Source organism: Chelon labrosus, assembly GCF_963514085.1.
Source record: "Chelon labrosus genome assembly, chromosome: 19".
NCBI lineage: Eukaryota > Metazoa > Chordata > Actinopteri > Mugiliformes > Mugilidae > Chelon > Chelon labrosus.
In genome coordinates, this window is record NC_140352.1 from 1,508,025 (window position 1) to 1,524,079 (window position 16,055).

The window sequence follows — 16,055 nt, forward strand, 5'->3', positions numbered from 1 at the left end:
CCCCGAGAGTAAACACCCCTCAGGACGTAAACACCCATAAACACTCTGTCCCAGCCAGACCAGTTTAACTAGGTGCGCTTCTTTTTGACACCAGTCACAGCCCCGCCCCCTCGCCCTGGGTGGGGGGAGGTGCGGGTGTAGTGAATGGAGCGTCCCGTGTCCCGTCTGCACATGTTGTTGTTGCCAGAGGCTCCGCGGACCAGAGAGGGTCTGGGGGGCGCAGAGGACGTGGTTAATGATTGAGGGTCAGCTGGTCACTTACTGACCGGAGGACCTCTTCTTCTTCTTCTTCTACTACTACCACTACTAGTACTTCTTCTTCTTGTCTCTGCTGGACTCAGTTCTAAAGCAAAGGACCTGGATCTCTGCTGCAACAACTTCAGCAGAAGAAACTCATTACCTGAAACCAGACTTCCTCAGGACAAGGACCGGGAGCAGGACCAGGAGTAGGACCTGGACCAGGACCAGAGACCGGCTCGGGTCGGTCTGCGGCTGCAGTGATGGCTGCGGGGAAGCGGCAGAGCGCGGGTCCGTGTCCTCCGGACGGCGGGTGGGGCTGGGTGATCGTGGGCTGCTGCTTCATGGTGACGGTGTGCACGCGAGCAGTGACCAGGTAACACGCGCACTTTTTCATATGCACACACACATATCATTATAGATATAAACTAAAATAACACACACACACACCTGTTGATAAACACGTGTTCAGATGTGTTGTTGCATCATGAGGCCAAAATAATAGAAACAGCAGCGTCAGCTCAGTTACAACACACAGGTGAGTGTGTGTGTGTGTGTGTGTGTGTGTGTGTGTGTGTTTGTGTTCTCTGAGGGTTAGAGCGTGTCCAGTGTGTGTTTTAAAGGTCTCCCAGAGGTTATGGTTGTGATCAGGCTCCAGATATGGGATGTTTTATGTCAGTGGAAGGTCCTGAACAGGTCAGACAGATCTGAACTGATCCACAGTCACAGAAACGACTTGTTATAAAGTGAAAGGATCAAACTGTCTGATTGATCTGAGGCGGCCCGACAACCAGGACAGCAACTAGAGCAATGAAACTAAAACAACTAGAGCAACCACAGAAACTAAAACAACTAGAGCAATCACAGAAACTAATAGAGCAATTACAGAAACTAAAACAACTAGAGCAACGAAACTAAAACAACTAAAACAACTAGAGCAATTACAGAAACTAAAACAACTAGAGCAACGAAACTAAAACAACTAAAACAACTAGAGCAACGAAACTAAAACAACTAGAGCAATCACAGAAACTAAAGCAACTAGAGCAATGAAACTAAAACAACTAGAGCAACGAAAGAAACTAAAATAACTAGAGCAACCACAGAAACTAAAACAACTAAAACAACTAGAGCAATCACAGAAACTAATAGAGCAACCACAGAAACTAAAACAACTAGAGCAACCACAGAAACTAAAACAACTAATACAACTAGAGCAACCACAGAAACTAAAACAACTAGAGCAAACACAGAAACTAATAGAGCAACTAGAAACTACAGAAACTAACACAACTAGAGCAACCACAGCAACTAAAGCGACTAGAGCAACTACAGAAACTAAAACAACTAAAACAACTAGACCAATCACAGAAACTAATAGAGCAACCACAGAAACTAAAACAACTAGAGCAATCACAGAAACTAAAACAACTAGAGCAACCACAGAAACTAATAGAGCAACTAGAAACTACAGAAACTAACACAACTGGAGCAACCACAGAAAGTAAAACAACTAGAGCAATTACAGAAACTAAAACAACTAGAGCAACGAAACTAAAACAACTAAAACAACTAGAGCAACGAAACTAAAACAACTAGAGCAATCACAGAAACTAAAGCAACTAGAGCAATGAAACTAAAACAACTAGAGCAACGAAAGAAACTAAAACAACTAGAGCAACCACAGAAACTAAAACAACTAGAGCAATGAAACTAAAACAACTAGAGCAACGAAAGAAACTAAAATAACTAGAGCAACCACAGAAACTAAAACAACTAGAGCAATCACAGAAACTAATAGAGCAACCACAGAAACTAAAACAACTAGAGCAACCACAGAAACTAAAACAACTAATACAACTAGAGCAACCACAGAAACTAAAACAACTAGAGCAAACACAGAAACTAATAGAGCAACTAGAAACTACAGAAACTAACACAACTAGAGCAACCACAGCAACTAAAGCGACTAGAGCAACTACAGAAACTAAAACAACTAAAACAACTAGACCAATCACAGAAACTAATAGAGCAACCACAGAAACTAAAACAACTAGAGCAATCACAGAAACTAAAACAACTAGAGCAACCACAGAAACTAATAGAGCAACTAGAAACTACAGAAACTAACACAACTGGAGCAACCACAGCAACTAAAGCGACTAGAGCAATCACAGAAACTAACACAACTAGAGCAACTAGAAACTACAGAAACTAAAACAACTAGATCAATCACAGAAACTAAAACAGCTAGAGCAACCACAGAAACTAAAGCGACTAGAGCAACTACAAGGAAACCACAACAGCTAGAGTAACCACAGAACCCAGAGCAACTGCAGAAACTAAAACAACTGGAGTAACCACAGAAACTAGAGCAACCACGGAAACTGAAACAACTAAAACAACTAGAGCAACCAAAGAAAATAAAACTAGAGCAACTACATGTACTAAAAAAAGAAGAGCAAACACAGGAACTAAATCAACTAAATCAACTAAATCAACTAAAACAACTAGATCAACCACATAAACTAAAACATCTTGAGCAACTAGAGCAACTACAGGCACTAAATCAACTAAAATAACTAGAGCAGTGGGAACCCGTCAAGCATTTATAAAGTTGTCCTAACAGTGTCCTCTGCTACTGCTTTGGTCTGTAAAAACCCAGTGTGGCCAACCCCTGAACTAGAGCAACTAGAGCAACCGGAGCAGCAACCAGCAGCTGCAGCTCAGTCTATGAATAGTTAAAGTTGTTTTTTTTTCCATGAAGCAGCTTGTTTTACTGACGTGAAGACAAGACGACCGTCTGTTCCTGTCAACGCCTCTCAAGTATACACCGTAACACACACTTTAACACACACACATTGACACACACATTAACACACACTGTAACACACACTCACTAACATAAGCCAACATTTAATGATTGGCATCAGAGCGGCATCTTCCCGCACGTACCAGAAATGTCCTCACAAGCTAAATTAATGCTCAATCTGGTCCTCACACACACACACACACACACACACACACACACACACAGGTTGTCTTACAGCTGACTGTAAACAACTTGTTTACAGATTCTTTACTTGCTCATCTTCTGACTTCTGATTTCAGCCTCTGCAGGTATTCCGTGTGTGATCTGAGTTAAATGTGTTCACACCTGGTTTTAGGGGAAAGGTTACGCTCAGGCAATGCATCCATGTCAGAGGAATGTCCTCACAAAGACACAAACTCAGATGTGTGTCATCAGTGCAGAGGACTTGGTGTCCCGTTGTCGTTGATAAACATAAACCTGTGGCTAATTAGCTTAGCATAAATACGGGAAACTATTATTCGTCCAAACTTTAACAGCCCATAAGACGAGGACTCATTTGTGTCTCTGTGGTTGATTTGTGTTAATCAATGATGGCCGGTTGGTTTTGTTACTTTTCAACAAACTAGTTTCTTTCCACCTCTCTCCTTTTTTTCGTATGCTAAGCTAAGCTAACCTCCAGGTCTTCTGACCACAAGACAAGAGTAAGAATAAATGTTGGGCAGATTTACAGATAAAACATCAAACAGAACATACATGTTGTCTTATGGACTGATGATCTCTCTGTACGGTGGCCTCTTTAGGACATTTGTCCAGTCTGCAGTAAAGGGACAGTTCGTTCAAACTGTAAACCCGTTGACCTCCACTGTGTTCCAGCTGAAACATTAAGAGACGCTCCGAAGGCCTCGCTGAGACTCTGACACCTGAACAAACACCAGGTCCCGTCTCTGACTCCACGTCAGGGTCTGCGAAGGCCACACGGTGCGTTCAGGGTCCCCGCTAGGTCACTGTGTCCTCATGCAACACGTTTTTTTGTCAGACACATTTACAGGTTCGTCTCCTCAGGCGTTCTCACAAACCGTTAGTTCATTAATTGATAACGTCACAAACTGAGAGAGAGAACGTTAAATGTAGAAACGGGAATGAAGTTAACCACCGTCCACCTCTAAAGTCTAGTCGTCCATTTTATTTGTGAGTTGGTCTGTAGCTGTATTTTTATGAGGGTTACCAAGGCAACCAGAGCCTGGGATGTCCACGAGAGACCAACTGTCAGATACATGGAGATGAACAATCAGAGAATCACTTTAGATCTGGATGGAGCTTTATGCAACTTTATCTAACAGGCTTATGTTAGCTAGTTTAGGCTAACGTTTGCTGGTTTATGTTTAAGTTAGCTGGTTTTGGGAAACATTATTTAGACTAATTTTATGTTCATGTTAGCTGGTTTAGACTAACATAGTTTAGGCTAATCCTAATACCGAATACACCATGCTGATAGCGGGCTTTAGTCCCACCTACTGCTCTGATTGGACGGATTTTCTGACGTCACTGTTTGACGTCACAATTCCAGACATGAATGCATTCAAAGGTCTTTATGGAAATCGGACTAATATTGATTGATCCATTTCTCCGTTGGCAGAAAATGAAACAACTCTTTTGATATCCAAAAAAGGTTAAAAAAGCCAACTGGACTTGTAGAGTTTGTTCAGAAGACGTTTCACCACTCATCCGAGTAGCTTCATCAGTTCTGGTGGACTGGTGGGAAATCTGAGGTTTAAATAGGAACTCCTCCTGAAAAAACTTGCTTGTTATGCTAATAACCAGAAACTGGTGCAGCTAATTTCCCTTAACGACTGGGTACTTACCTGTAGTGGAGGGGGGGACTGTTTTGTCCCCCTCCTCTTCCCTATGAATGGTTCTCTAACGACTGTTGTCCGTCAGAGGCTCCAGTGTCAAGGTGTGAATGAGACTGAAACTTCTTGGGGACAGAAGTTAAAACTGTATTGTAAATAGATGGCAAATTAAATCTCAGTCCACCTCCTCTGTTTAGTGAAGGTTTTTCCAGTTTGACATAGATGGCTTCCTTTACTCCTCTTTCAAACCATTGACCTTCTCTGGCTAAGATTTGGACGCTGTTATCTTCAAAGGAGTGTCCTTTGTCCTTCAGGTGTAGGTGGACCGCTGAATCGTTTCCTGATGAGCTGGCTCTCCTGTGCTGGTACATGCGTTTATGGATGGGTTGTTTGGTTTCCCCAATGTATAAATCTGTACACTCCTCACTGCACTGAACAGCGTACACCACATTACTCTGTTTTTGCCTGGGTGTTTTGTCTTTTGGGTGGACCAGTCTTTGCCTAAGTGTGTTTCCTGGTTTGAAATAAACTGGAATACGGTGATTTCTGAAAATTCTCCTGAGTTTTTTTTCTGTTAGCTGGTTTAGACTAACATAGTTGAAGATAACAACGTCCAAATCTTAGCCAGAGAAGACCGATGGTTTGAAAGAGGAGTAAAGGAAGCCATCTATGTCAAACTGGAAAAACTTTCACTAAACAGAGGAGGTGGACTGAGATTTAATTTGCCATCTATTTACAATACAGTTTTAACTTCTGTCCCCAAGAAGTTTCAGTCTCATTCACACCTTGACACTGGAGCCTCTGACGGACAAGAGTCGTTAGAGAACCATTCATAGGAAAGAGGACAGGGACAACACAGTCCCCCCCTCCACTACAGGTAAGTACCCAGTCGTTAAGTTTTTTCAGGAGGAGTTCCTATTTAAACCTCAGATTTCCCACCAGTCCACCAGAAATGAAGAAGCTACTCGGATGAGTGGTGAAACGTCTTCTGAACAAACTCTACAAGTCCAGTTGGCTTTTTTAACCTTTTTTGGATATACCATGACCTGGATGACTGAGAACCTTCACAGACAAACTCTTTTGATAATTAACTGATTACAATGAATTGTTTCTTTGGTGGCTAGCAGACAGACCTGGACTGGCTAGAGAAAGTGGCCCAGGGCGTTGTTGGGGTGTAGCCTCCTAATCTAGAGACCAAACAGCACAGTCAGGTACAACACCCTGTCTGGACAGTCCCTGTTTGAACCGCTTCCATCTGGCAAACGTTTCAGGACAATAAGAACCAACAGGTTTCGTTGGCTCTCAATTAAATCTTGAAAACAACTGACAGATTAATCCAACATAAGAATAGTTCAGTCTTGTACAGATTCGTGTTCTGTCCTCAGTTGATTTCCACTCGTCAGTCCTGTTTTCTGCTTGAAACCCGACCCCGCCGCCATTTTGAGGCGGTGTCAAGGAACAAAAGAGGAAACCTGGAGGCCTGGCATTAAAATGGAGGCAGCATCGTTAAGCTTCACTTCTGTTGAGTCAAATAAAAGAAGAGCTAGCTCACCCTTGTCTTTAATGTGACCCAGGACACACTACCAAAGGAATGAGGTCACATGTGTCCCAGACCACCTCCACATGTGGACTGACACCAGATCAGTGTTCACACCTGGACTCTAACTGGGACACGAGAGAGGACGGATGTTAATGATGTCTGAACGAAGTCATAAACGGTGACTTCTCCAGCATCTGCTGATGGAACATGAAGTCTGGTCACATTCCTGCAGTAACAGCTCAGTTTCTTGACTTTGAACAGAAAGTTTGAACTAAAACTGTCTCTAGAGCATTTAAGACATAAGACATGTTTATTTATCCCACGTATGGGAAATCTCCTTGTCACAGTAGCGAGGAATTTGACAAAAATATATACAGAAAACAATAACGAATTCGACAGGAAAAAAACATTTGAAAAATAGAAACAGACATTCTCTATGTACAGTGTCCTAGTGGAAACTTTACAAATAAATAATTGCTAAAACTATAAAACTATAAGATGGTAAGGTAGTGGTTCATGCAACAAGAAGATTTATTTGTGCAAAGAATATAGCGTCATATAACGTGTTTCACTGTTTTTAATCATGTGGTGAATTTGGTTAGTTGCATGGATCAGGTCTTGTCTCTGCAGCTGTAATTTTTCTGCAGAAACACAGACAAACTGCCTTTTTCCTTTGACCTTTGACCTTGGGCTGCTCCTTCTCTGACCTTTGACCCACGTTTCCTGTTCACACCAGATCCAGAGCGGTTCAGAAACAGAAAACATGTGTTGGAGGTTTGGGCTTCGTTGATGAGTGGGTGTTGGTGTGAACAGATGAGCTGATGCTCCCAGTCAGACCAGTTACATAACGTTTGTGTTTTTTAAGCTTGAAGTCCACCTCAAATCATTCTTTCTTCACATGTGACGGTTACACAACGTCTACCTGACCGTCCGCTGACCTGTCTCTCCTCTCTCAGCAGATATGAGACCAATAATCTGGAGTTCACTCTGACGCCTCATTCATTTTCATTTTGTCTTTTTATATCTGGGCCTTTAGCGTAAGCCATATTTGCGTTACTGTGGTTACAGCCGCGGGCATCTTTGTGGCGTACAGTTACCACGGTTACAACAGACTCACTGGAAGGTCATGTGACCCCACCGCAGTTAACAACATCTGGACTCGTTGTGTTTCTAGAAGACGGGAGTTTAAAGGCGTATTCACACCTGCCTTGTTTAGTTCGATTAAAACGAACTCAAGTTCGTTTCCTTGCTTGGTTCGGACCTTTTTGACTGGTGTGAATACAATCACTCGAACTCTGGTGCGGACCAAGCAAGCGGACCGAGACCCAGCTGAGGAGGTGGTCTCGGAGCGGTTCCTACCGAACCCTGGTGCGGTTCCTTTATGGTGTGAAAGCAGCCCGACCTCGATCCGACCCAAGTTGCAAAAATCTACCTTTTTGGATTTGACGAGCTCCCGTAGTTTTCGCGCATCTATCAAGAAGCGTCTGTGTGTCTGTCTGTCTGTGGCACGCATATGTCGCGAACCGTTGGCCCGATTGATTTGAAACTGGACAGGTGTCTCGCTACGGGCACGAAGATGTGCACTGCTAAGTTTGACGAAGTTTGGATAAGAAATGTAAAATATATCGGTAAAATAGATTTTCTCCGCTCTAATATTTCCAGTTTCCTGATGACAGTTAAATTATTGCGCTGGCTCAAACGCTAGATGGTAACCATGGCAACGGAGACTCAACGTTATTTTACAGTTTACAGACAAAACATGAGTGATTTGATCATCTATCTATAAATCAAGAATTTCTTTTAACTTATTTGGTGAGTTTGTGTCTGTCTGTCTGTCTGTCTGTCTGTCTGTCTGTGGCACGCTGATTTGAAACTGGGCAGGTGTCTTTGTGGGGAGGAGACATGGGTCACGACAATGGTCACAACTGAAAAATCTTCTTCAGCTCCCACTATAGGAATACTTCCGACGGGCACTGCACTAGTTATGGGAAATGTAGGATAGCCCAGTGACACACACAACAGAGAGAGACACGTGAAGCAAACAAACGCAGGTAGGTTAGGTAGAGATGAGCCGTGGCTTAACCGAGCTCTGAGGAGACACGCTGCCTCCTAGATATCTGGGCAGATGTCCAGATATCTCAAATGCTGGAGAAAACACATAAAAATGCAGAAGTATATAAGATTTTTAGTAAACAAATGAGAGAGAGGGGATTCCAGCGCTCAGTTTATAAACCATATTGCTAGCATAATAACAAGTAGACCTACAGTACGCAAAGTCTCCATTGTAGCCTATTTACGTGGGACATTTGGCTTCCTTCTTTACCCCGCCTATACGTTTACCAGCCAATGGCTGAACGACCTTAGCACATCTGTTTTTGTTTATAAATTCTGGTCCGGTTGCAATTAATCACAGTGTGAAAGCGAACCGCACTAAAAAAAAAAAAAGAAAAAAAAAATTGGTCCGGACCAAAGCAAGTGAACTAACGGACCTTCCTGGTGTGAATACGCCCTAAGTTTTTATCAGGCACATCTGTGGGTGGAGTCCACCTGAAGGTCACATGACCAGATACTCACCTGTGATTGGAGGAATCTGTTTTGAACCTGTTTTCTAACAAACCATTAACTGGTTGTTGTCCAGACTGACAGGTTATATCTTAGTCCACCTCCTCTGTTCAGAGAATGGTTTTCCAGTTTGACATGCGCTCTACATGTGGACGTTGTTGTCCTCCAAAGACCTTTGGACCCGTCCCTTGTCCTTTAGGTCCAGGTGGACAATTGAATTCTGACATGAAAAGCTGGTTCTCCTTTGTTGTGAAGGATCAGCTCGTCTTCTGGTTGTTCTTCTTTGTGTATCATAATCATACACATCATCTGAGCGCTGTGGAGTTGAATTAGTTTACCGCTAAATGGCTCTAATGGTAGGAGGAACCTCTTAGCACCTAGAAATATATTAGTCCAGTGCCAACACAGTAGAAACCACCCAACAACCATCTAGCAACTAAAACATGTAGTGAACAGGTTCTTTGAGGCTGCAGCAGGCGTTGTTTTATAACCTACTGGGTGTTGGTCAGGTAGCAGGGAGATGATGTTTGGAGGCTGACTAGAGATTTAACAAAGTCATCTATGTCAAATTGAAAAAAGTCCTCAGACTGAAATAGTCTAATAAAAACTTTAATGTTTAAATTAGCAGCTGATGGATGAAGTCTTGTCTGAGAAGTTAAATGTTTGAGGAACATGGACGTTGACGCTCCCCTGTGTCCACAGGTGCATCTCCATCTTCTTCGTGGAGTTCCAGGCTCACTTTGAGGCCGACTACGCAGCGACGGCATGGATCCACAGCCTGGTGGACTGCACCACCATGCTCTGTGGTCAGTGCCCTCGCTCCAAATCCACGGTCGTTACAGAGCGGTTCTAATGAAACCAGCTGAATGTGTGTTTGTGTTTGTGCAGCTCCGGTCGGCAGCCTGGTGGGGAACCGCTGGTCCTGCAGGGTGGCAGTGATGCTGGGTGGACTCTTGTCCTCATGCGGCCTCCTCATCAGCTCCTTAACCACCAGCCTGGAGCTGCTCTACATCAGCATGGGCGGTCTCACAGGTTATAACGCTGGGCGACTTTAAAGCATCCTCCAAATGTCTAGACTAGACCTAGTCCTGACTGATTAAATCTCTCTGGTCTTCGCAGGTCTGGGCTTCGCCCTCTGTTACACCCCCGCCATCGCTTTGGTCGGCTGCTACTTCCGGCGGAGGAAGGCGCTGGCGTACGGCATCGCCATGTCGGGCAGCGGCATCGGGACGTTCGTGTTGGCTCCGGCCGTGCAGCTGCTCATCGAGCTGTACTCCTGGAGGGGGGCGCTGCTGGTCCTCAGCGCCTTTGTCGCCAACCTCTGTGTCTGCGGTGCTCTGCTCCGACCAATCACGCCGCAGGAGGAGGAGGCAGAAGATGAGGAGGACGAAGAGGAGAAGCAGCACTGTACGTGGTAAACCCGATATTACACCAATATTTCAGTATTGTCTGATCCCAGTTCCTCTCTGATCCTAAATGTCCTAGAGTTGGTCTCCTGTGTCTTCCTAAAGTCTGTCCTTGTCTTCCTTGTCTTCTCCTAGAGTTGGTGTCCTGTAGCGTCCTAAAGTCTGTCCTTGTCTTCCTTGTCTTCTCCTAGAGTTGGTCTCCTGTAGCTTCCTAAAGTCTGTCCTTGTCTTCCTTGTCTTCTCCTAGAGTGGACTGGATTCAGTCCAATAAATCTTTCAGTCAAAGTTAATGTAGTGTGGAGAGGGTAGCTGGTACCTTGTGTTCTCTACTCCAGAAATGTTCTGGTCATCCAACGCTGCCATAAACTCCCTAACCCTCTCTGGAAGATGTTTCTCCTTGAACTTTTCTCTTCTTCTTCTTCTTCTTTGTACCCTGTAGTCAAACACGTCATCTCAGAGACATGGAGTTTATTTTGTTTCCAACTAATGGCTCTGATTGGTTGGCCTCTATTGTATAGAATCCTCTTAACACCTACAAATCCACTAGTCCACGCTGTAGGAACCACCCAACACCTTAAATTTCCACCATCTGTTCCGCTGCAGGTGACGTCTCATCGCAGGACGCAGAACTCGCCTTAAAACTCTCCAAAGAATCCAAAGACAGCCTTTTGTCATCTGGAAAGCCGCCGCCACCGTCGTCGCCTTTACCGCCGGGGTCCCAGGCTGCTCCAGGAGAGGCCGACAGTGGCCTGAGGCGGCGCTTCAGCTCCTGCTTCCTGTCCAGTAAGGAGTACCGCTTCCTGCTGATGCCGGACTTCCTCTGTCTGGCCGTGTCCTTCCTGTTCCTGGCCAGCGGCTGCAGCCTTCCCTTCGTCTACCTGGTGCCGTACGCTCTGAGTGCCGGCGTCAGTCACCAGCAGGCCGCCTTCCTCATGTCCATCCTGGGCGTCATCGACATCGTGGGGAACATCACCTTCGGATGGCTGACCGACAGAAGGTAGGTTCAGTCCAGGTAGGACCGTCTCTGTGGATTGAACTGAAAGATGAAAGAAAAACAACTTCAGATCAGAGGTCTCTGATCCACTGCTAGCAACGTTAGCTTTGTAGCTATGGTAGCATCGTTTCTTATAGATCTGAAAAGGAACCAATATGAAGACAGAATTAATTTTCCAGCGACGTAAAACTGAGTCCTAGGGATACGCGTTCAGACTTTGACTTTTTTACACTGCGTGCACAATTATTGGGCACTTTTGAGGATTTGTTTTATTATTTAACAACAAAACAAATGTTAATAAACCTGAATATTTAAGGAAGTGAACGTGAGGTTTTGACTTTTGTACGAGAATATTTGTGTGTGCACAATTATTAGGCAACTCAAAGAAAACCAAAAATATTCCCATCTCACGTCTTTATTTAGTGTTTCATTTTTTTTTCCACCAAGATCTTGTATTGATGATGGGAGAGTCTGACCACTGCACAAAGCCTTCTCCAGCACATCCCAAAGATTCTCAGTGGGGTTCAGGTCTGGACTCTGTGGTGGCCAGTCCATGTGTGGACATGATGTCTCATGCTCCCTGAACCACTCTTTCACAATCTGAGCCCCATGAATCCTGGCATTGTCATCTTGGAATATGATCCATTGATGGAATAACCTGGTCATTCAGTATATTCAGGTAGTCAGCTGACCTCATAATGTTGCTGAACCTAGACCTGAGCAACTGCAGCAACCCCAGATCATAGCACTGCCCCCACAGGCTTGTACAGTAGACACTAGGCATGATGGGTGCATCACTTCATCTGCCTCTCTTCTTACCCTGATGCTTCTCCACTATCCTTCCAGTTTTTAATAATGCCTTGGACAGTTCTTAACCCAGTTTTAGTAGTTTCTACAATCTCCTTAGATGTTTTCTCTGCTTGATGCATGCCAATGATTTGACCCTTCTCAAACAGACGACCACAGGATGTGTCTTTAGACATGGTTGTTGAAGAAATGAGAAGCTACTCATTGCATCAGTTGGGCTTAAATAACTTGTTGTCAGCTGAAAGATAATCACCCATGCAGTAATTATCCAATAGGAGGCTCCTACCTGGTTGACTAGTTAAATCCAGGTGGAGACTTTTTTTTTTTGTTTGGCCAGGCAGTGTAGTTTTTGACTTGTCAGAATCTGTTAGATCTGTTTTCCGGCCCATTTTGCCTGATGAAAAGAAGTTGCCTAATAATTGTTCACACCTGATAGAGGGTGTTGATCTCCTGAGGCCTCATTACACCTCATTACCTCCCTCATTACACAGACACACATCACCCAGTATGTTTAAATCCAACAGGCATTTAAGTTTGTTCAGCTTGGAGTTGGAACGTATACGTAAAATGACGATACGGTCAAAATACTCACTTGCCTAATAATTGTGCGCACAGTGTAGAACCAGCTCGTGATAATAAGTCTCAGAGACTGAATCTATGAACTATTGAACGACAGAATCAAAATAAATCAGTGACTCTGATCTGACCTCAGTTAAAATCCATCAGTGAAACAACCTGAAGATAAAACCTGCAGCAACAAGTCAGAGATAAACGACAAGTCAATGGGTTCAAAGTAGGATTAAAGTTTACATCAGAAGGTTTTTTGTTTATTCGTGTATTTACTGACGCTTAAAAACCAGGAAGCACCGATGGTCTCATCAGTGAACTGTACCGGTTCAGCCTGGAAGTCATTGTAGTTGGTCTGGAGTCTCTCCGTTGGGAACTGATCGATGTGTCTCTTAATGTTTAAATGTGGGCGTCCAGGTGTCTGAAGCCGTACCGTCGGGCCTGCTACGTCTTCTCGGTGGGGATGGAGGGACTCTGCTGCCTCTTCACGCCGCTGCTCCGCTCCTTCACGCTGCTCGTGCCCTTCGCCGTCCTGTACGGTTACTTCGACGGCGCCTACGTGGCTCTGATCCCGGTGGTGACGTCGGACGTGGTGGGGGCGCCATACCTGTCGTCTGCGCTGGGCGTGGTCTACTTCCTGCACGCGATCCCCTACCTGCTCAGCCCCCCCATCGGAGGTGAGCCGAGGCCTCCCTCATTTACAACCAATAACCAACACAATTACTAACATAATCACTGATAAAATCAATATGTGCAATTAATCAAATACTAATTATATTTAAGAATCAAGAACCAAGAGTCTTTATTGTCATGAGAACAGAATGAAATGTTTGCAGAGGCTTTAGAGGCACACATATAAATAACACAACATTTAAATAAAACACACGAAAAATATGCCACTTAGTGCCAAAAGTGCCACTTAGTGCAAATCCAGTATTTAATTATTTTATAAATTGCATGAATTAAATTGCCAAACACCAAAAATTGCCTAAAAACTTGGAAATGCTTCATGTAACTTTAAATTGTTTTATTTTATATTATATTTTTCCATGAAACAATTAAACCAATAAAATAACTTGATCTAAAAAAAAAAAAAAGATTAAAAAAAATCTTGAATAAAATACATTACTCAAAATAAAAAAGAAATACTGTCATTAGAGCAGTCAATTTATAAAAAATACTCTAAATAATAGAAATCACTTTAATTTGAATTTAAAAATTACGTAAAATTAATTATGTAATTGTATTTTTCAATCTGATTGCACATTGGTTTTCTAGTTTTCTACAATAAAAAAATTGAAATCACAAAATGTAAAAATCACTTTAATCTTTTTTTAAATAATAAAAAATTACTTGAAATGAAAATATCTTCAATTTAACTTGGAACAAAAATCATTTCAGGTCAAAAGATAAAACACATTATTAGTTTTTAGATGTAATAAATATTTAAATGGTGAGCTCTAACTCTTCTTCGTCTCTTCCTAAAGGCTGGTTGGTCGACGTCACAGGAAGCTACACCGCCACCTTCTTCCTCAGCGGCGCCGCCCTGCTGGCCAGCGCCCTCGTCCTCGCCACCGTCGCCGGGATTCGCCACGTGCACCACCGGCTCGCCGTCGCCAGGGGCAACAAGCCCGTCTGACCAATCAGGGCCGATCGGGGCGCCGCCTCGTGGCCTCGGAGGAAGAAATCAGATCCATCGACGAGTGGAGAGATGTGATTGGCTGAGACGGGCGCCAATCAAACTTTATTTAGAGTCCGGTGAAGGTCAAGAATCAACAACACCGTGACAAACGCTTTGACTTTGATTGAACTCGATGAAGAGCCTCGATTGTTTTTATCTTTTAAACTCTGGGCGGACTAAAGCTGCTGCAGGAGCAACCTGTACCTAATAAACTGGACACCAGCATCAACCACACAATAAAAACGACTTCAGTTTGTTTCTAGCTGAGAGATACCTCTCCACATAGCTGCTACTTGTTTTAATATGATCATAATCTATATTTGTACAAGGTGATTTTATTTGTTTATGGTGCACTAAGTGTTTTATGGACCCAGCATCAACCCCAGCGCACAGATTTAAGACACAGTCTGGGAGGTTTCCTGGTTAACGACACGACCCTGAACGCATCACGCTGCTAACGTCGCTGCTTCGGCTCCAAGGAGAGACGCTGATCACGGTCGGAGTCGATCATTGATCATGATTTCTAAGTTTTTCTGTGAAACTCAGACGAACACTTTCAGGCTTTTAACTCAGGTAGAAGAAGAGTCCACGCCGTTTGAGAGAAGAGTGGTTCTACATTAGAACATTTACAGGGATGAAAATAAATCAACCTAACGCTGTGCTGTCTGAAACATTTCTCATCAATAAATGAAACATTTTTCCAGTTTGTTTCCTGAAGGTTTTCAAGTTATCGACTGATTAAAAGTAAAGTTCTGCTCTTAGTGGATTTATTTTTATTGTCCTGCTCCAACTCTGGTCTCCATGAAGGTTCTAGTGTTCAGCTTTAGCAGGCATGCAAACTGGTCAGGGGTCAAAAAGGTGAGAAGAGTGTGAAGAGGGAAATGGCCACGAACACCCCCCCCCCCCCCCCCCCCTTGGTAAACAGAGATTTACAAAGACAACAGACTACAAATTCACTAATTTTTACCAAAAAAAAAACTTTTGAGCCATTGAGCCTGAACAGCTCAATGGCTGTTTTTCCTCGGGCCTGAAGGGCATATTTCACTGCCGGGCCTTTATTTTACTCAAGCACATCGCGGTCCAGGCCTTTATTGGAAGGAGGCCAGAATTAGAGGCAGGCCTTAATTTCTATTTGAGCAAAACGAACTACGAGTAGAATGAATAAAAACAAGATTTTGTGTCTATTTGAACCTATAAAATACTAGGTTCATTTATTGAAAACGTACCGTTACCATAACATGGTATGCATACAGAATATTAACAACAAATGAGCGGCGCGACGCGGTCGGAGCGCACTGAGGACAGTGAGTCCGCTGCCGGTCGGCAGTCGCGCCGGGAGCGAGTGGGACCCGTCCCTCCCCGCACGGAGAGAGGGCGCAGTGAGCACTGATTCCACGACCCCAGGGACCCCAAGTGAGATGCGGGGGGTCGCTGTAAAGCTCGCGGCCGGAGCCGACGAGCCACCTTCGCCCCGAGCACTTCCAGGTCGACCCAGAGCCGGTCGCGGCGCACCGCCACGGAGGAAATGCGCCCGGCGGGGGCCGGCCGACGCCGGGGAGAGGTCCCGCTGAGGGGATCCTCCCACACCGTGCCGCCGAA

The 16,055-nt window shown here is 44.1% G+C and overlaps 1 protein-coding gene across 1 annotated transcript; it reads left to right on the forward strand.

Annotated features, from left to right (window-relative positions):
* Positions 1-485: 485 nt before the first annotated feature.
* LOC311504747 (monocarboxylate transporter 12-B-like) lies at positions 486-15,240 on the forward strand. The gene is made up of 7 exons (XM_084568009.1): positions 486-613; positions 9,704-9,807; positions 9,890-10,033; positions 10,121-10,408; positions 11,011-11,404; positions 13,193-13,452; positions 14,263-15,240. The coding sequence occupies exons 1-7, from the start codon at positions 501-503 to the stop codon at positions 14,412-14,414; spliced, it is 1,455 nt and encodes a 484-aa protein (XP_084424135.1). The 5' UTR covers positions 486-500; the 3' UTR covers positions 14,415-15,240.
* Positions 15,241-16,055: the final 815 nt, after the last annotated feature.